A 22,817-nucleotide genomic window follows, 5' to 3' on the forward strand; every position below is an offset into this window, starting at 1 on the left:
ATTACTGAACTCTCCAATTTCCCTCAGCTGTTGCAGTGTTTTAGAGGCTTTTAACTCGATGCAGGTTTTATGGCTTGTATTTCCACTGTTCTGGTTCACTCTGAACATGCTCATCAGCCAAGCAGACAGCTAATAAGCTTTGATAAACGGACTGTTTTCCACCTGCTCTGCATACACAGACTGTGACTGTAACTGGTGAATGTAACTGATTTGCTGCTAAGAGTTATTAAAATATATTGAGCATTGCAACTTCATAGGGACCAAACAGGAAATTGAGTATTGGTATTATTAGTTGGCCACACATACAACTGGCAAATGAATGCTGAAATATTTTCAATTCACATTTGTAGAAGTAGTAGGTGTTACACAAATGTCTCCCTAGATACCATGTCTCGTCTCTGCATAAGTGGCAGTTGTAGGGGCCACAGCTGGAGAGGGCCCTCCCAAATTCCAAAAGGATTATTTTATTTAACAATAGTGCCAAAAGCAGTTTCCTCTTTGTGGGTCCAAATATCCGAGCTACATCCCTGCTGCATATAAAAACAAAGAACTACTGAGGACTGAAAAGTAGGTCCATACTGTGTTTTCCAATTTCTCCTAGAGCAAAGGAGGGAGTCATTCATCATGAAGTAGTTTTGTATTATTTATCAGTTTAAATTCATAACACAGGTTGGATGATTCTGATTATGTTGGATTTGGGTTTGAAATGTTCTAAACTCTGTTTGGCTTTGGACATAATTATTTTTCCACTTCATGGATTTGGTGTCAGCATCAGTGTTCGCTGGTCTTAAACTAGGTTTGCATGTTTATACTGTTTGTAGGTGATCCAGCCTACACATACTCCTTCTTATTTCCGATTTCTTGAACTTTTAATACAAACCAGTTGAAGAGTTTAAAACACATCTGTGTCAAATCAACATTATTCAGAAACGCACATCACTGAATGTGAAGGCATATATATGATATTCTATTTGACACACTAATAGTTTTGGCTCAGACATAATTTGTATTGGATTTTCTATTTTCTGTCCCATTTCCTTCTTTCCACTAGAATAGACCATTTTATCAAGAGACGACTGTGCTTTTGGATTTTGTTTGTACACTAGCTTTGCCTCATTGCTTTGTATTAAATAGAATTCAAATAATTTCATTGGTAGAGGCTCTCAGTAGTTTCACAACCTTCAGTTTTCTCAATGTCTTTCATCCAGAATTTCTATTAAAATAAATAAATAAATAAATAAATCCTGCTTACTCACATCTATCTATCTATCTATCTATCTATCTATCTATCTATCTATCTATCTATCTATCTATCTATCTATCTATCTATCTATCTATCTATCTATCTATCTATCTATCTATCTGTCTGTCTGTCTGTCTGTCTGTCTGTCTGTCTGTCTGTCTGTCTGTCTGTCTGTCTGTCTGTCTGTCTGTCTGTCTGTCTGTCTGTCTGTCTGTCTGTCTGTCTGTCTGTCTGTCTATCTATCTATCTATCTATCTATATTTTTTTATCTACTTCCTTTAGATTTGACTCTTATCATGACTAATGTTGTTTGAATCATAGCCTGACTAGTGAATGTTCAGTCCTAGTGTGTTTTCCCTCTCAAAATGTAATTGTTTTATTTCTCTGTGTCCAAATATTTCATTAGCCTCTTGTTGCCATCTGCTGTAAAATGTGAGTCAGTTTCATAAATCAGTCTCTTAGTATGCATTCTTTCATGATTTACTAATGAGGGGAGAGCAGTGAGCTATGCATGCGATCTTATTTTCCAGCTTGTGTGAACAAACACATGTGATGGCATTTTAATCCTTTATGGCAGCTGTGAAACCAATAAATCACGTTACAGTGCGTTGAGATGGTCGGACGTGTAGCTAGAGCTCACTTTGCTTGAACATGAAGGCTCGGACATGAGTGGGTAACATTACTACCCAGGGACCAGAGGATAGCTTTGTACCTGAATGTTTTCTCTTGCTTTGCTTTTACTAGACTATCAAACTGTTCATTTGTCAGCAGTGTAATGCTGCGTATACAGGAATACCTCTTGCCAACAAACAACCCAAAGCTCCTGCTTGTTCAGGAAAAATACAAATTGCTCTGTGGTGCTCTGTTGCTCAGAAGCCTTTGTCCCCTGTCGCAAAGACAGAGTTTACTCAGAAACACCTAAGTGATTCTTTTAAGGAGAAGCGGCGCTGTACCTGGTTTTTGAAGATTCGGCGTCCGCTTGCACGCTCACATCTGTCTGAGGGACAGAACTGGGGTCAAGGGGGGCGCAGTGAATCACAGATCTCTGTCTGATGTGTCCGGACATTGATTTACACTAGTGATCAGAGGAAAGAAATCCAGCTAGCATGAAGTGGGGGGGTGTTGTGGGAGTGTAATCACACAGCAGATTGCTCTTGAGAAGAAGGTCAAAGCCCACACGCATTGTGATTAAAACCTTGTATATGTGTGTTGTTCTGTTTCTGTCTGAATTGCATGACCATAAGAAATTTTTTTTGTAATTTGCCCCTGAATATCGAAGGACAAACCACAGATTGACAGATTAGTTGTAATTGTGACACATAATGAATTGATTTAATAAGCAACCATACCAATCTTCTTGTCTGCGCTTGTAAACATATGTTACTGTGTTTCTATTATGAGACATTTGCTTTACCTGTCATTACTTGATAGATTTCAGTTCCATCTTCTAAAGAAATAACTAAACCTGACTAAAAACAAAGGCACAGAAAACTAGTGATAGTAAATCACATTTTTATGGACTTGCTTTTATATGATTTTTGTAATTTTTTTCTTTTTACCATATTCTTTTGTTTTTTTAAATTGCTTTTCTTCAAATTATCATATTATTTTTAGTTCTCTTTCTTTTTTGTGGTGTGCTGTTGTGTCTCTTTTTCTTCTCTTAATAGCTTTATCGTTGCTTTTGTTGTTCTCATTCTCTTTTTAATGATTTATTTTATTTGTTGTTATTACTATTATGCACTTTTCTGTCTCACACCTTTTCCATTTTCTTTTAACATCTCATACTTTGTATCCTTTCTTCTCTTGCATCACCTTTTCCTGAACTAAACTTTGTCTTGTTCTTATTTAACCCAGTGCTGTGGCAGTGTTACACTCTGTTATTATATTACCTCTGAGCTTTCTGTTTTGGCTTTGTCTGTCGAAAACACTGTGTAAAGTGCTGTTAACGTGTCATATATATTTATAAAGATTTTATTATTTTACATAAAAATGAAATTACAACAAATGATCCTGTGGTGTGGTTGTGCTAAGTCATGTCTTTGTTTCTGTCTTGTAGTAGCTGACTGTCGAGTCTTAGAGGGATTGCAGAGATATTCCTCCATCCCCACATACCTGCCAGTCAACTACCAGGTGCTCAACGCTGACTTGGTGTTCTTCCTGAAGGAGGCCAACCAGGACTTCATGAGGAACTCTAGTTTGATGTCACGGACTGAGCCTTTCTTCATCTATCAGGCCAGAAATTTGCCCTCTGTGAATGCCAGTTATGGGCCTCTATCAGTGGAGCAGCCCGTCCCCTTAGAGCTCCTCCAGGCCCCGGGGACCTTTCCCCACTCTTCCCTTTTCACCTTCAACTGGAAGGTGCAGACCTTTATCATGAACACTAGGATTCACCTGGCAAAGCCCAAAGTCCAGGTTCTGTTCTACATCACAGGCAGGGATTGGGATGATTACAGTGCAATAGACAAGCTTCCCTGTGTGCACATGTTTGCTTTCCATGAGACCCAGGAGGTCCGTGGAACCTGCCAGCTGAAGGGGGAGCTGGGCCTTTGTGTGGCCGAGCTCGAGCCCTTGGCCAGCTGGTTCAGTCCGCCAAGCGTAGTGCCAGGACGCCAGAGGAACCCTGAAATATCTGAGGGCACGCCTGTGGAACTCTACTACATGTTGCAGTCCACAGAAGCAGGGGAGTGTCACTCAGAGGAGGCCAGGAAGGAAAACTTCATCCGTTCAAGCCAGGAAGGGCTGTTTGGTTCCTATACCGCCACCCCTTTGAAGAGAATTGGAGGGGTCAGGCTTTACCAGAACCCTGCTCCTCCACCACTGACTGAGCACAGGCTGGATAATAACTTCATGGTCATGGTGCCAGCCATACCCATGAGGCAGAGGGAAACGGTCTCTGCTTTTATTGGTGTGTCAGCCTACTCTCCTGTGGAGATGTTTACTCTCAGGTAAGACTGATACTTTTATTCCTTTTATGAAGTCTCCACTCTGCAGACATGTCTTTCAGTCTCAGCAGTCACAGAGTTTAGACTTTGGCATATTATTAAGTTAGTGTTTTCTCTTCAAACCAAAAGACAATGCACCCAGTACAATTAAATTAAGTGTCCGAACTGCAATGAAGAAAACAGTGGGAGAGCTTTTAAAATATTAGTTTCCCTCACAATAATCACTAACTGCATTTCACTTTTCCACTGTAGTGAATAGAATGACGATGACGCTACAGTCTAAGTTAAGTGATCATCAGGAAAGTACTACAGTGAGATTACTGATGATGTTATAGAGAATATATTGATCTTTGCTGTCACATAGAATATAAAGTAAATTCTCACTGTTACCCATAAGGTTGGAATACAATATTTTTCTCATAAAATTAATATGATTATATGATTTATCCTTCATAGATGACGTGTAACTGGGACTCAGTAGTTAATCACTACACCTGGTCAAAGGTGATTACTGATGTGTATAAATAGGATGAAAAAGAGGAATTTGGAGATGTGTGTATGATCATTTTGCAAGAAAAATATTTTCAAATGTAGCCAACTCATTGGGACTTGGCTTAGAAAATGATGAAATCACATAAAAGAAGTAATAATTAATAATTTAAGTTTATTTTTCTTTTTCAAGCAACAAATTTTATAATTTCAGCTTCATCAAAGTCAGGATTTTCAGATTTCAGACATGAATTTGAACTAACATCACAACAAACCAGGGAGTTCAGTCTCTTATAACTTAAGCTTTAAAGTAATTTTCTTGTTTTTGTCTGGCATCCGTAAACATCATAACTTCAGTCAGGTAACAAAATAATTCTTCCACAGCCGAAGAGCAGAGTTATCTCCTGGAAATGGCTTGATTCAGTGGAGCTGTTGATAGGTACTAATTACTGAGAAGAGATGAGACAAAATGATTTAGATAATTAACATGCAATGCAAATGAGGATGTCATTAATTAAAATGCATGTCCATTAGTGTAATGACTGAAACTGATCTTAATCACACTGGTTAGATGATTGAAAAACCTTAAGAAATGCCAGAACAAAGGGTCAAGCCAATTTATCAACTTGTGTAAATGGAAACAGGTTGTATACAAAATAGGAGCGTTTTCTGCTGAGTCTAATTGAAAAGGCACAAATGCAGATTTTTCAATGAAGGATTTTAATGTTCATATGCAAAGCTGTTCTGCTGTTATTTTCTTTTTCCACAAAGATAATATTCCCAGTTTACAAATACTCAGATTTTCCTTTAAGCTCAAAAATTGGAGCCAAGGTAAACAAGGGCACATTAGCTGTGAAGTTTTTACAAACCCAAATAAATTTGCCAGACTAACTGTATGTCCTTCTGTGCTACATTTAATTACAGACTAGTTTTCCTGAAGGGATAAGGCATTTAAAACTTTTTTCTTTTTTTCAAAACTGAGAAACTCAAAATGATTTCTTTCATCAGTCAAATGAGCAGGCCAGGCTGGCCACAGAGGCAATGCCTGTGGTGTTTTTATTTGGCAGCGTCGCACGTGGCAGGCGCAGGTTGGCCATCTGAGAGCAGCAGATATGGAAAGGCCTCTGTGTGGTCCTAGGTGATAAGGCTGTCCTCATACATGCATTTGTTAGGGCGCTTAATCAACAGAGCGGGAAGACTTTGATCTCTATATTCACAACATCATTATCATCTGTGTACTGCACACTTCTGCGTCAGCCATTGTTGGCTGTTGAGCACTGAATGCAGGACGAGACTATGATCCTGTGAAATCTGTCAAGCAGACCTTCCTTTGCTATAGTTTAAAATGTTTATTAGATTCCTGTTTGGGTACATTTATAGCAACAGCAAATCCTTCATATTCCTGTACTTAGTTTTATTATGTAGTATTAGTGTGAGCATGAGAAATAATATTAAGAATCTTTATTTGTCAGTATATTATCCTCTACATTCAACCCATCACTAGCTGAACACAACACACGCAGACTGCAGATCAGGATATGTGGACTGTCATGTCAGGCACCCGAGGAGTAAATAAGTGCCTTGCTCAAGGGAACATCAGAATCTGAGGAAGTGAGCCATTGAACCTTCAGGCTCAAGTCACTTCTCCAACTTTCCAGACCACAGCAGCTGGCTCTGAATTAAAAAAATCCTCCACATGTAGGGTTAGATGGTGGAACAATAATAATACTAATCATCGTCATGATATAATTATATATTGTGATAGACAACATCAGCTCAATATAAATGTCCTTTTTTGTCTTTAGAGTTTATTTTATTCCTATTGGCAGTTTAAAGACAAAACCCTTTGTTTCTTAAGTTGTTCATGTACATGCACATATTATATGGTGAGAAAGTGTTTTATCTTTCTAATTGTTTTGAATGTCCTACCCAGATACGTGGAATATTCTACTGCTTGGCGAAAACTTGTCAAGTTGTGATCAAGAAAAATGTAAAATAAATTCCAAATGTCCAGGGAGCCCCTCACTCAATCTTCCTTATTTCCTCTATTCAGTTTCTACCTTAGTCTCATCCATTATAATGAAAGCTCATGCTGTGATAGATGTTACGCAATGAAAGCTAATTTCACATATTTTTAATAGCCAATCATCCAACCAATTTATTGCTTTGTGGATGCCCAGCATGGAATGCCTTGCTGGTGTATTTCCGTCTTGACATGGCACTTTCAATTTGATGGGTTTTGATTTGATTTGACCTCCTGTGTGTTAATAGGTTGTGTCACTCAGAAATGGAAAAGTTGTACTTATTTCAGTTTACTTCCCTTAAATTTAGAAGGTTTTTCAAATGGACCAATAATTAGTTGCTATGTTTAGCAACAGTCATGGGTCACTCTGTCACAGTAAGAGCAGATTTCTATTTCTTGTCTCTTTTTTTCCTTCGATTCAATGCTGTCCACTAAAGGGGACTAATCATTTAGATGTGAACTGAAAATAAAACCACCTGACTTCGCGTATAAAAACGATTAATGTGTGTTCTGTTTTTAATGCATCATCTCTTATTACACAGGTAGCTGCAAGGCTACAAATATTCACAGATATGCCCACGGTAGTATAAGAAGGAGATTACTGCATAAGTGTTCTACAAACACTCATAAGCTGATCTGGTTTTTATTTAATGAAATAAGCTACACATTAATTTGATTTATAAAAGGTGCAGAATTACTGCAAGCACTTAATATCAACCTTTTAAGTTTAGATTTTGCTCTATAATAAATAATAATAATAATAATAATAATAATAATAATAATAATAATAATAATAATAATAATAATAATGGATTACATTTCTATAGCGCTTTTCAAGTAACATTCCCTTGGATGATCTAATAAATGAGGTTTATGTGAAGTTCAAGTTAGAGCAGTGAATGTCTTACCTTTCCTTTTACATCTCAATAGTTACAATTGAAACAGATAATAACTCTGACAAACAAACCTATTTTAAGGGATTTTAAACAGGTCGTCCAGAAAACCCGTTTTCTTTCTTCTGCTATTACTAGCTTACTACATGATTTTCCCATCATGCATGTAGATGTCTGTCTACTTAAGGTTAATTTGTACCCAGTAACATTTGACTTGATGCAATCATGCTGCTTCTAAGAAACATTTTGTGCTTAGTCTGAGCATTAATGGAGCTAAATGCCATGTTCTAGTCTAGTTCAACTAGTCATGACATTTCCAAGTGCAATGGTGACTGACAATAATTAATCTCAACAATAACGTGGCTTAAAATGTCTTGTCCAAGTTAAATGACATCCCTAGCGTAAAACTTTGAGATAAAAAAATCAAGGTGGGAAATATGTTGTGTATTCCTCTGTTGTCAGCTCGATCTGTTTTTGCTTGTTTGGATAAAAAGAACTGCAGAGTTATTTTATCAAAAACAGGAGCTATTCATTGTAATGTCCTCAAAGAATGAAGACATTTGTGCACACCAGCAGATTCTTAATGCAAGGGAGTTGAAGGAAAAGACGTTGAAAAGACAGTTTAGACTCTAAGGCAATTAAACGCAATATACAAGTGATGTATAAGCTAAAGTCATTAGCATAATATGTTTTGTGGCATCACTGTGTGAGCAGTGTAGATTGTAATATGTCACTGATAATTCACTACTATCTTTCACTCTTAGATGTTTCATATGCAAATCTAATGCAATAAAAGAAGTGATTTTAAAAGATAATTTGTGCTTGCAGTTCAGAGAAAGTGAAACCCAGAGCACAAAAGGAAATTGCCTTATTTTGTGTTTTGGTGCAGTGCTGCCATAAACAATAGCATGACTCATGTAAAATGAGGGTTGTTACATGAGCATTTCCTCAGAACCACACACCCGTCATTGAAGCAATGAACTCATTTAAGTTGTGCAACTTTCGACAGCAGAAATTCTCAGTTTTCCTTTGAATTGTCTATGTAGATTTTTTAAAATCATACTAACAGTTCCCTTTTTGCAGAAGTGATGCAACAAATGAGCATACAGGCACACACACATGCAGACACACACACACACACACACACACACACACACGAACGCACCACTTGTGACTGTTTTGTTTTAGGTCATTCAACAATTTAACACTACTACTGTGTTCAAACTAATATTAAATGGTTCATAATTACTGATTACATGAGTAACCTAATATTTAAGTCTTACATCTGGTTATATAAAGCAAGATTTTAGTTTTCCCTGATGCATTTGAGTGACATTTTTGTTGCCCTTAAAATGTGCTGAAATGGAATAAAATTGGATGCAATGATACAAAATTCTTGGTTGCAACAGTTTGGACATAATAATAGTCATTGCTGTGGTTGTACTTTCATCTATATTTTGTTCGGGTGTTTGTGTCTGATAAAGAGTGTGCATTCTTTATGTGGGTCTGTAGAAGATGCAGATGTGTGACAGATGCAGGTGTGCACTATGTAAACCTACATGACTCTGTTGTTGTCAGCTGATGTCTGCCAACCAGATAAACACTGCCGCTCTTTTGCATGCAGTTTGTTTAATCATTTGCCTCCCATGGAGAACATTCTACCAAACATTTGTTTGCAAACAGATTTCAATAAAACTGTCTGTTTGCTACGACATTGTGTACAGATGTGTTTGTGTATGTAAAATAGTGCTTGTGCATGTATGCTAACATGTCTGTGCATGGTCCTTATGCTCATACTGTGAATACCAAAAGTACTGTATGAGCAACTGCAATAGACTCAATTTGTCTTCTCTTTAAAAGGCAGTGCATCAGTAACCAAATTATCTATCATTATGCTTTATTATGTGTGGTGATGGACAGCAGTGACTAATGTATGCACGAAGTAACTGCATGGAAGGCAGAGGATAGAATAGAATAGAATAGAGAAAAATAGAATAGAATAGAATAGAATAGAATAGAATAGAATAGAATAGAATAGAATAGAATAGAAGTTTGGCATTTTGTAATAGACCTCTACACACTGATCTGTTGGAGCTGCTGATTTCAGGATGTTTTTCATCTTTACAGATGGGTCCATAACTGCAGAGAGCAAAAACTCTTAGATTGCTTGTCTTTAATTAGCAGAGATGGGCACACACTGAGCTGTCCAGCATCACAAACGAACTGTCATGCATTTTGTGTCTTTTGCTTTTCTTGTATTTCTTCTTTGAAATTTTACTGAAATGTCAGTCACAATAATTTACATTGATTAATGAGTCAAGCAGGACTCAAATGTTACTTCTGGTGTCACTGAATGAAAAACAGAATCTTGCAGAAACATCAGAACTGATGTTCTGTTTGCTGACTGCCGACAGCATCATGCAGCATTTGTGTGTCTCAGTGTTCATGTACGCATTTGGCACAGCAGCAGTAACTTCATTAACACCAGGTCAGACAGGATTATTAAATAGAGTCTGTAATAGCGCACCCTGATCCCCATCAGTGCTGTTAGGATGTTTATATTTTTAACTCTGAAAGTAAAAGATAAACCCCAAACCATCTGATCTGCCCCATCCTCCCTGACCAACTTAAGATCTCACCCAAAGTTTTGAAGAAAGTGGGATGGACAGTGTGAGAGTGAGTTTTACACTTCCTGCTGACAAAAATTACAACAGTTAAACTTCTTATGGCAATTTAAATAGGTTGTGAATTAGATGCATTTTGCATTAGAGTTTATGGGCAAAAAATGTTCAAATATTCTCTAATTCTCATCCCACTCAATTGGCACAGGTGCACTATGACACTATTTGCTGTGCAGCGTACTTTGTGGTGAATATATTTTCTTATTATATTATATTATATTATATTATATTATATTATATTATATTATATTATGTTATGTTATATTAGATTAGATTAGATTAGATTAGATTAGAATAGATTAGATCAGACTTTATTGATCCTACAACGGGGAAATTCAATGGCCAAGGCAGCAACAGAATAAAGTGCAAGACAAAACTTGCATACACAAAGATAGTGCAAAAAATAACAGAAAATAATAATAATAATAATAATCATCATCATCATCATCATCATCATCATCATCATCATCAAACTACACAGACTATATACATATACAACAGAGTGGAAATGCAAAAAGTCAGACAGTACAGATAAGACACATACAGGGTAGGGTATACCACCATTTGCAGGTGCTTTGTAAATCACACGCTAAAATTTTTGTCTCATCCGCACCAGTTTAGTGACATCAAAAGCTCAGTAATCCTTGTGTGGATCTGGCAGTAAGAATTATAGGCCTTTGTATTTATCATTCTATATCTCCAAATTGATCGTGAAGGATTAGCTTTAAATAGTGCAAACAGATGACACTCTTTGCTCTATGCAATCAAATAATTTAACTTGGCTGAACGTACTGAATAAGAGATCTAAATTAGATAGATAAATGAATTATAATTAGGAATAAAAACCTATGAAAGTGTTAATGCCCTCCAGTGCTTGTCAATCACAGACTGTCTTATGTGCAGTGACTTCTTAGTCCTGTGCATGTACTGTAAGTGTCTTACATTGTGTTTGTACAGCTGTTGAATATATGTGTGAGTGCTGACAGTGTACACTTAAATATGTGCATGTGAAATAGTAGAATGCTTGTGAATATGTCATGTACTGCAATATATGGCATGAATATAAAGGTATAATTATCAGGAAATTGCATTTTCCTAGTGACACATTGAACCTAAGCTAGATTGACCTTTTGATTATTTTTATGCTGATTCACTGATCTGCATACATGCAACTAGAGGGGCTGCATCCACACAAGCATGAATGTGCACAATGCATACAGTCCTCACTAGACTGTTACCTTAAAATATGTCCTCAAGTAAAAACAAGGTGGGACCTTTTCTTGATTTACTAAAAGCAATATTTTGTGAAACTGCAACAAGGCACAAAGAAAACAGGAAGAACATCAGAGAGTCTGATTAACGTGCAACTCCAAACATGCAAAATGGAAAAAAAAGAACAAAATCACTAAACAGCACACCAAAGATAATTTATTTTCAGTGTGTTCAAAAGTTACAGAGAAAATAGTGGCATAGAAATAATCCACAGTAGGAGCAATGCCAGTAGGGGTAACCAATTCACAAAATCACACAATGGATGCTTTTATATTTAGGGCAGAAGAACACATGTTATGAAATACAAGCATGTGTGCGTGAAATGAACACAACCAACAGTATCTGCAGGTGGAAAATTATCCCTGTGAGGTAGTACTTTGGTTCTGTGTGAACAAATGCAGCCTCACAACCGTAACGCTATGATGAGTGTGAGCTTGACACTCCCTATGGACTTCCAACTGCTCACCATTCACTCACTGTGGCTGATGGTTCTTCTGTGCGATTGTCCACTTCCAACAGTCTCTTTTGCTCCGACTGTTTTTTGGGACAGAATTGTCAAGAAGAGAAAATCATTGTTGTGGAAATTGATCAAACTGCTTAGGCTCAGTTATGTAATTTGTTGTTTTTTTATACCATATTAATATGTAATAATTGCACTGGTTTACACATGAGATTAGCCCTTAAAGACCCAGCGCTATTTTTATGTCAGGTCCCAAAAGAAATTGTCTCTATGAGTTCCCTAATCTTTCTTAAGTGATTTATCACCATCTATTTAAAATATTATCTTCTGTATTTTGTGTTTTATCAATATAAATCAGATATTTTCCTATATTTAATTTACTGATCATGTAGATGTTCACAAAATCTTAGATGAAAGTTGAGGGTTATTATATCAAGAACAGAGAGAACTGCAGAAAAAGTAACTTTTTCAGTAAAATGTATCATTAACTGAACAAGCGTCTCCATCCATTCTCATTGATCCAACACCATGGGTTTTACTGGTGAATCAATGTTGTAGAAGATGATGATGTTTCCACGTTCACTACAGAGCCTCTTAAAGTCCAAATGGTCATATCTGATGACCATGAAAAGATGAAAAACTGCATTTTACACCAATTATTTACATGGATTGATAGAATTAGTGGATCAACTGGTGTTAAACATTTTAGATCAGTAGATGCTTTTGGTTGGTGATGGATGTGGGTCTTTATGGGTTAAGCAAGACAGTGCATTAAGCACATCTGCTACAGTAGTTTTCATTTCATAACGAAGCCCTGAGATTCAAAGGCAGGTGCAGAGGTAGTACATTAGTTTGCATCTTCTATATATACAGTATGTAGCACTTGCAACTCTTTTTTTGTTGTCAGTTGGCATTTAGATAACCTTACAAACCTGATTCTTTAAGGAAATGTTGGGCTAAATGTAATATAACAAAAAGAAGAAATTATCCATCTCAGTGAAACCAAAGAGTAAATCAAAGGTCATGGTCAGTATTCAGTGCAACCAATCAAACTGTCCCACCAGCCTCCACAATCCCAAAACTGAACCTGACAACCAAATGTTTGTTGAGCAGTTGTGTGTGTGGGGGGGGTTGTTCGTCACAGTACAATGACTGTGGAATTACATTTGTACATATGGAGCTGAAACGCTCCCTTTGAGAATGCTTTTGTGCTCAGAGATACTTTTGTGTGCACTCAGATTATATGCACATTTCTGTTTTTTGTAAGATTCTTTAATGGCTTTGCAGAAGTTTCCTTGGACAGAAAATAGCAGACAGTAAGCTGCTGACCAGTAATGGCTTGTCAACTGTTGCAGAAACTCCCATCAGAATTAACGCCCAGTGAACACTAATAAATAACTGCACAGGTTGATGAATTTACAAGAACATAAATTGTAGCTGGCTTAAGCCAAGTGGGAGTACCTTTTTCTTCACGGGACCACAGCACACAGATCATCTGTGGTCAGATGCTCATATCAGATTCATTAGAGTGCAATCTCATTTGAAAGCCATCATCGCTGGCTATAAACAGATACTGAATCAGCAGCCACTGGGGTGCTTCTGCAGAGACTATGTGATGAAAGACTAAGAAAATGCCTTGTCATTTATTGGCAGGCATTGAGGCTATAAGCTATTTTCCCAAAATGGCTCCTCCATTTTAAAATAGGAGAAAAAAAAGAACCACTCCAGGGAGCAGATATAGATGATTAAGACTAAACGTATCTGAGAGCAGGCTTCAAATAAGTCTTAAATAAATCTTGTCAGATGTCTTCTAGTCATTATGAATAATTCTTTGTAGTTTGTTTACATTACGTCTGTGAGAGGTTTTTTAGTATGATTTGGCAAGTGGGAGCAGATTGTGTGTGCACTTTGAAAACAAATGAAGACCCTGGTGCGAAAAGTACTGAAGTCACAAAATGAAGTCTGCATTTATAGGGTGGAATTAGCTAAATGAATACAACGTAATTATATGCTCAACTTGAATTGTCCAAAAATGTGACTTCAGTGATTTTAACACCAGGGTCTTCAAATCATCTTCTTCCTGCTAAAAGGTGCTAATTTGATACACATCAATGTAAATAAAAATAACGTATAATATGTAACTACATGTTGCAAGGTAATTGTAAGCAGCCCCCTCCCATTTTCATTAAAGCAGCAGTAGTGGTGCTACAAGGTGTCAAACAACAACCTCTGTTATGCTGAGCTGGCTGATTTAAATTTGTCCCATTATGTTTGTTACATTTTTATTAGCTGGTAGATGTACGTCCTTGCCAGCAGCTCACTGGGGTCTCGCTAACAAAGACTGCTGCCAAGAGGTAGGTATACTGCAAATCTGTAATAGAGCAGAGCAGAGTGCTGCATGGTGTCGACATCTACCCCAATTTCCCTCTACACTGCTCAGTGGGGGGTCTTATCATCTGCGTGGGCTCCTTCTAGTTTCTTCCTGAAAAAACAGTGTTGTATACTAAGAAGCAGCGTTTATGGCGAAGGAAATGGCCACATTACTGTATGCTTCATGTTTTTCTTTAACTGATGCTTCTATTGAAGAACTGAATTACATTAGAGTGTCATCTCTAAGCACAGGAAGAATATTTTTAAATCCACAAGACACAAAGAAGATCTATTATGTACATTTCAGGACCATATTTTTATTCTCTGGCTTATTTTTTATTTCTGCTTATTTGCCTCATACTGGTGTGTTTGCAGCCCTTCAGTTCAGCTTCAGTCGGAAAAATCCCACTGTTCTGCCCAGTGCCTGTGAGCACATTCTTCACCGGCTCTAGAGAAGAAGAGAAAATGAATGAAATCTTTGCAAATCATCCGTGAATCTTTGCTCCTGAGTCTCATGCGGACTATGAAAGTAAACAACAACAAAAACCCTAAGGTACTAGTGGGACGTAGCAGTATGAGTATAACTGGACAATTAACCTTTTGTTTACATGCAATGAATACATTTGTGTTTTAAATGCTTGAACATGTGGAAAATATGGCAAAACACCCAAAGTCAAGTCCTTCGAACAGATGGCAAAGTTATAAAGTTTACAAAGTTTACATGCATTCTTAATACATAGTGTATGAGTGAGACTTTAAAAACCTTTATAGGTGTACTAACAACAGCCTTGGTTGCCTACATCCATTATAATACCTGCAATACACTGATTTCTATTCAGGATCAGATTTTTTGCAAAAATCCTAGTGATCTCTGAAGTTGGTCTTTGCCTCTTCTTTTCCACTGCAATAGGGTACAACATTAAGTATTGTTAATTTATAGCCATGATACACGGACAGTTTGATGCTCGGTGGCCACCTTCCTCTCCTTTTTTAATTTTAATTGTTTTGTTATTATGTATGTGAATGTTGTTTTCTTGTTGTTTTATTTTTTCGTATATGTGTGTGTGTAAGAAGGGTATTAATGGAAAAATGTTTCAGGTGTTTTCATGTGATAAAGCCCATGTCAAACTGAAATAAAGAAAATGAGCACAAGTATTGTTAATTTAGATATGCAGTCAGGTAAAGTCAAAATACATCCGGCTCGTGATATCCTAACATTATTTGAGTTAAAGGTTTAGGTGCAGGTAACAGAAAGCAGAATTTGTCCTCAGCTGACTTCATATTTACACGTAGCACACAATAGTCCTCTCATCCCTTTAATCGATACCTTTGTGCATTAATAATATACACAGAATATATTTTCTTCGCCTCAGATACTTTTAATGGCTGCATTAAAAAAAAACAAAACAAAACGAAAAAAACATTAGCTCGTCCTTAACTTCCAGCATTTGTCTAATGTCTAAATATGTGCAACACCAGTCATACAGAGCTGAACTTCTGGTCCATCTTTTTGTCTGTCTGATTCACTGATTAGATTCATAACCATCCTGACCCACCATTACAGGTAAGATTAGCGTGCTAATTGAATGTTGACGAATATTAAATATATCGAACCTCACAATCAAATACCCAGCTGCAGGCTAATAGAGGCCAGGCGCTCTCTCCTGATGAATATACTGACAAGAACAGAGCCTCAAAGATCACAATATATCCCCCACCTTTCTATATTATACATGCAGCGGTAATTATTTCTTTGTAGAGTGACTGAATTAAATTTCAATAATTCATTGTATCTAATGCTAATTAACAGGTCAGCTTATTCAATCGCAAGTGTTTTACTTTGACTATTTTTTGCCCCACACACTTTTTTATTCCCTTCTACGCATAAACACGATCAAAGACTTTCTCCTATAATTAATTACAGTCTCTAAGCTAGACCCGTGAGCTTGCTGTTTCATGTTTTGTGTCGATTTTTTACAGGATAATAATTATAGTTGTCCATCCAGTGCTGTAGGTCCAACTAAAATATTAATATACTGTTATATTTTAATGTGAATTGCCCCTTATCCTACAAGTATTCACTTAATAAATGAATCATCCTTGAGTTGTTTTACTATTCTTGATATTCATTGAAATACAATACATGCTTCAACCCAGACACTCTGGCTCGATTTAACTGTATCATCTGTGAGACCTTGAATGATCCTTAACATATTAGCAGTCGGGGAGTCCAGACGTATGATTTAATGCGGTTTCTTGGGGGGAACACAATAAGACTAAATTGAATGGTTTATTATTCATTTTCATAGAGTGTAATTTGCCCTTACATTGCCCAACAATTACAACTCTGTAATTGGCACTGTAACATCTTTTCATATATCTTCCTTGATGCTTATAGCCACTTGTTCACTGACGGTGGCTAATTATCTCAGTTGCATTTTTGCTGTTGTGGGTAAAAAAAAAAAAATAAAAAAACTGAAAATCCAAAAGTAGTCAGCAGTTAGAAACATGATGTTTCTCAAGGGCTTCCTCGCTCCTTATTCTTCTGACATTTAGATAAGAAAAGGCTCAAACAGAAATAAGAGGATTATCTTTCCACCACATATAAGTGCAATCACATTTATCAGATAATTAATAGCTTGAGAGGATAGGAACGCAGATGTGTAGGTATGTGTTTTGTCACCTTAGATGGTTTATCACTTAATAATCCCCATGATGCCTTGTCTTGCACAATCTCGTCTTTTCCAGTTAACAGCCGCTAAATGAAATTAAAAATAAATTTGATCAAATTAAATGATTTACATGAGACTCTTGTATCCGTTGTTCTTAGTGTGCATTCTGTTAAACACATGATGTTTTTTTCATTTAACACATTAACTTGTGACCTTTTCCAACCCGCTGTAACTAAAACATCACATTTTCTCAGCTACACATTCATCTGTAAAAAGACAAACGCCTCCATATGCAGGTTTTAATTTTCATTGCCTCAACCAGGCTCAGATGTAAATTTGACTTAGTGATTTGGCCTTTCAGGAGGCATTATAGCGTGTAATGTATAAAAACCCAAGGACACAAGCTCTACCGGGACCAATGTAATCAGCGTTTGCTTTAGTTCTGTATTGATTTTAAATTCAAGAAAGCACTGGAAATCCGGCCAGAAGGCAAAGAGGGACATATCGCATTTATTTTCCCCACTTTAACTTTGCTGTGATGATAACTCTATTTGTGTGGCTATAAAAAAACAGCGTGTTACACAGTTTTGTACACCATCACATTTTTGCTGTACCACTTTGCATGACTCATCTGGTCTGAACTCAGCCAGGGTATTTAGAGCTGATATGATGTCTTTAACCTGTTATGATCCTCAGGTTGGATTTCCTCGGCCTACAGGTTGCCTTGCCAATCCACCACTTTAGACATAATCTCTGTCCTGATTCTGATGACCTCTGCACAAAACCCCCTTGGACACCACTTCAAATGTAGGATTTGCTCTGTTCATCCCCACCTTGTGCGTCAACTAGTGTATATCTGCCGCGCAACAGCTCAGCTTTCCACAGGCAGAGATACAGCCTCTTGTAATCGCAGCCCCCCCCCCCCCCCTCCCCCCACCAGTGCAGCCCCTCCTGTTCACACCCACATCAAATCAATGGTTTCAGGCTGAGCTCCATTATACTTCTATACAGTACCCAGATTTCCCCTCTCCTTACCCTGATGCAGCAATAAATAGTGAATGCATGTTACTGAAGTCGCTTTATGCTATAGCACAGAAATACCTGTTTCCATCAGAGACGTGCACTGACTGTACATATATGCAGATGTGATACAGTTCAACATTATTTGATTTTGATTCTGACTTCCAACATGCAGTACAAAAGAATACGGTGCGGTTCAATAGATTTAATTTTTCTGTGTCATATTATGCAAATATGATTTAGAGGTTCAGTGTGTGAATAATGATTGGATTCAAGGACACTGAGCAGGGAGGTGTAAAACATACAAAATGAAAAATTCTGCTTTTATTTGTTTATTCTTTTCTGCACTAGCTCAGTTGGGGAAAAAATACACATTTCTAACTGAGTAGAGACCTGTGCATTTTCATACTTTGCTATTACTATGCAAGTAAACCCAAATTTATAAATCACAGCGTTGTCCAAAGTAACTGCAATTTGACTTTTTTTTTTTTTCTTCAAATCTTGCAGCCCTAACCAGGCCTGGATCTCACCTTAAACCGGTCTTTCTTTCATGTTCTGCCTCCAGTTACAGTTTTATAACAAACGTAAGCCAAGGACCTAAAGCTTTGTTTAGACTTGTGCGAGGCATGACTGTGAGAACTGGCCAGTGGCAGCTTTGAAGGAGAAAACACACTGGTTTAGATTTGAGGTTTACAGACTTTTTCAGCTCAAGACCCACAAGATAAATGTTGTTGCTTTCAGCTTGTTGTTCTTTTTACTTTATTTTTTTTCTCTTTTAGTGTAGTTTTCCTTTTGTTACCTCATTTTGGATTATGTTGTGTTTTTACACCTTTTATCATCATTTTTCTCTTGTCAGTATTGTCTTTATTATACTTTATTATCTTTTAAGTAATTTTTCACATTTCTATCACAATGGACCTCACGCACAAATCTGTGCTTAAACTCTGTGTACAATCATTTGATGCACAAATCCCAAATTTGTTCTTACTCTGTGAACAAATTTAGAACTGCCTCAGACCATGTGTACGCACAAATGAGGAAGAATGAACTGACTTAGAAAATGCAAACATGTACCTTTGAAGTACATGCAGAGCCTATAAAACCACATTCATTAAAAAGAGATTTAATTAACATTTTTAAAATCATTAATTTACTAATATATTGGCCAAATCTATTAAATAGTGGATGAAAGAATCAGATAAGGTCCGCACAACCTGTGAGCTCCTCGAAAAATTTTTTTGTTCACCACAAATAGTGACATTTCGGGCTATAGCCCTTCATCACACATGATTTATTTTCCCAAAACGTCACCATGTGTGATGGACAGACCAGGTCCGTGTGCTCGGACGGACTGTGCGGGAGTCCGTTATCTCTGTCTATGTGTCTCTCTCTCTCTCTCTCTTAGGCCAAACATGGCGAACTGCACAGGCATGCCTGGAGTGTCGCTGCTTATCCAGAAAATGAGCAGTATTACCATGATTTTCAAAGTGCGGTTATCAAACATGGTTTTCATGATAATTAGAATTTAAATGGTAATACTAACTGTCAGAAATTTTACTGCGGTTTATCATTATACCTGTAATCGGTATATCCCAAAAATAATAATAATAATAATAATAATAATAATAATAATAATAATAATAATAATAATAATGGCTTTATTTGTATAGCACCTTTAAAAACAAAGTTTACAAAGTGCTTTGACAGGGCACAGCAGCAGGACACAAGAAGCAAGTAAAATCACTAAAACAGAAGCAACACAATAAGAGAGATGTGTACAACAAATGCAAAAAACATGACACTTTGAATAAATTAAGTGAATCGGAGTAAAGAGGGCAGGGATAACGTAACATGATGCTGTTAAATCAATGCAAAAAATGAATAAATGAGATAAAACAACATCATGTATGAGAATATAAATTAGTAATCAAACAGGATAAAAAATCAAATTTAAAAATTAAAATTAAAAATTAAAAAGGGACAGTCATCACATAAAAGCAAGTCTATAAAAATGTGTTTTAAGGAGTGATTTAAAAGATGTCACTGATTCCGCAAGCCTTATCTCCTGGGTATTATACAGTATTAATACCCAGGTACTGCGGGAGTAAATGCGGTGTTCCTGTTTTTAACTTCATTTCCCATCATGCAGCGTGGTACTGCGCTTCCGTGATTGTAAAGCTATTGTATTCCAAAATGACTAATAATACTGGTCCTATCAACTTGCTGAGATATTTAATGTGGAGATGGGACTATTCCTCAACTGTAGGTACCAAATTGGCCAGTTAAAAACGTCTCATTTGTCAGAATTGTGCCGATACACACACAGATGCTCTGAGACCTTCCAGTATTATGATTATGATGATATAAATAGATTCTTCTATTAATAATTACGTATTAAGAAAATGACAATTTCAAAAGAATACATCTTGATTTCAAAAAAAGATATGTCCAATGCACACTTTTCCAGTTGCACTCATGTTGAAGTTTAAGCCAGTACATGGATGCAAATCAGTGAATCTTCCACTCAGAGTTTGTCCATTATACAGGATACACAGCACCATGCACCAGACCTGGTATAATCTTCTACTTCTTTATTAGTATGAGCTCAGTTTGCCTTGACCTGGAATTGGAAGTGTAGCACTCCTTTGCCACATCTAGCCTTCATTATGATGCAGCGTAAACTATTGTGACATCATCTTCAACTACCAGCAAGGCAACAATGGATGAGGATTAAACTTCCTTAACGATCATTTCCAAAGTGAAATGAAGGATTAAGATTTTTTTTCCAGCTGTGGCCTAGAGGGTTATAGAAGCACCTTGTGATTGACATTACACCAGTTCCATGTGTCCTTGAGCAAGGCACTTAACCTACCCCCAGTTGGTCCCTGGATACCTGACATGACAGCCCACTGCTCCTACTCTGCAGTGTGTGGTGTGTTTCTACATGTTCATCTAGTGATGGGTTAAAAGCAGAGGTGTGTGTGTAGCAAATATATGTGACAAATAAAAAGATTCTTCTTCTGAAATATTTGATCAATTACACTGGTCAACAACAAATTTATTGTTTAAGTTTTTTGAGCTGGTTTAGGATAATTTTGGTGTGCTGAATCCAAAAATCACATTAATTTTGCTCAATCAGGCCAACTTTCTGAACTATGCTACATATTGGCTTTTGAACATTTTTGCTTACATTTATGGGCATTTTCACATCATATGATACAAAATTCTTTCATATTTCTTGCAATAAACGAGTTCTGAAGATTTTACTTTTGCCAATTTATGATTAATGTTTTTTTTAATATTATAGGTGAATGAAATGGCTTCGACTAGAAGATCTTGCAAAAATAAGCCTGACGTATTCTGCTACATCTGCAGTGAATACACCATTGTACCTAACAGGAATCCTGTTAGAAAATGATTTTTTTTCTCTTAAAACCTATTTTGGGTGAGAACTATATAAAAAAATCAACTGATAAAGTCACAAAAATGTAATAAATTTTGTGAGAAGATCAAATTTTTCAAAATCAAATTAGCAAAAAAACCTGACCTGATTAAGAAAAACAGATGTCATTTTTGGATTTAGCGGTGCAAAATGGTCCTAATTCAGTTGAAAAAACCTAGAGTTTATTCTATTCTATTCTATTCTATTCTATTCTATTCTATTCTATTCTATTCTATTCTAGACAACTTGCAAAAAACATTTTTTTTGTAACCCTGTGTTATCAAGATGGAGATGAGTTAAACATCTGCAGTTGTGTTTTTGGAGACTTCCCACTAAGTTAGAATGTTTTCACACACACGTACCATGGCCTGTACCCGAGAATGAATGGGTGTTACTGGACCAAAACAGTAGATGGCGGTGTGGAGGGAATTCTGTCGCTATCCTACAAATGCTGAAGTCAGAAGAAGACAAACCCTTACCTTTCTATTAGCCTGTTTGAGGCAAAGAGAAACAGAGCGACCTTCGTTGTCCTTGCCTCCAGTGCCACCCACACTGGTGTATGAATGTTTGGTGGTGGTCAGAGGGGCCGTAGGTGCAAAATGGCAGCCACGCTTCTGTCAGTCTGCCCCAGGGCAACTGTGGCTACAGATGTAGTTTACCACCACCAGAGGGAGAATGTGAGAGCGAATGAATAATGGGTCAATAATGTAAAGCGCTTTGGGTGTCTAGAAAGGCGCTATATAAATCCAATCCATTATTATTATTATTATTATTATTATTATTATTATTATTATTATTATTATCACCCAGTAGTTTGGTTGACAAGGCGAGCCCGTGCAGATCCAAAGGTTTTTCAGGAGACAACAGGAGCGCCATCTATGGTCTCGTGGTGATTAACCCACTTCCGTTGGCAGAGTGGTGATTAGGTCACTTCTGGACTCGGGCAAGGATTGCATTCATACGGCAACATACTGTGCTGGAGTCTGGGCAATCTGGACCTAGGACTACTTTCTCAGCTGGACTCGGGCGTGGTACTGGAGAATGGAAAGGTAGCATTCACATGGATAAAATAAAGCAGACTTTGGGATCTAGTCAGATACGGACTCCGGTACGCTGTGTGAAAACGCCCTTAGCTTGGTCTACCACATATTACAGCTGGATAACACACTTATGTACTGATGCAGCAGTGGTTTTGGACTGACCAGTCCATGTTTAGTATTGGTTCAGCCCACAGGGAAACTTGGCAAAGATGGTACTAGAACTGGTATCTAATGGTACCTGGTGGTCCCTATTTTCTTTCTTTCTTTCTG

General features: G+C 37.1%; 1 protein-coding gene across 2 annotated transcripts in view; it reads left to right on the top strand.

Moving 5' to 3' along the window:
* Positions 1–22,817, top strand: part of si:dkeyp-14d3.1 (transmembrane protein 132C) — a 160,844-nt gene that overhangs the window by 23,938 nt on the left and 114,089 nt on the right. The window contains exon 2 of one of the 2 annotated variants that reach the window (XM_030144182.1): positions 3,300–4,188. In XM_030144182.1, coding sequence (XP_030000042.1) covers positions 3,300–4,188 — 889 coding nt within the window. The remainder of the gene's footprint in view (positions 1–3,299; positions 4,189–22,817) is intronic. The other variant, XM_030144184.1, reaches the window with a different exon arrangement.

The sequence above is a fragment of the Sphaeramia orbicularis genome, chromosome 9 (assembly GCF_902148855.1).
Source record: "Sphaeramia orbicularis chromosome 9, fSphaOr1.1, whole genome shotgun sequence".
In the NCBI taxonomy this organism is placed as follows: Eukaryota; Metazoa; Chordata; class Actinopteri; order Kurtiformes; family Apogonidae; genus Sphaeramia; species Sphaeramia orbicularis.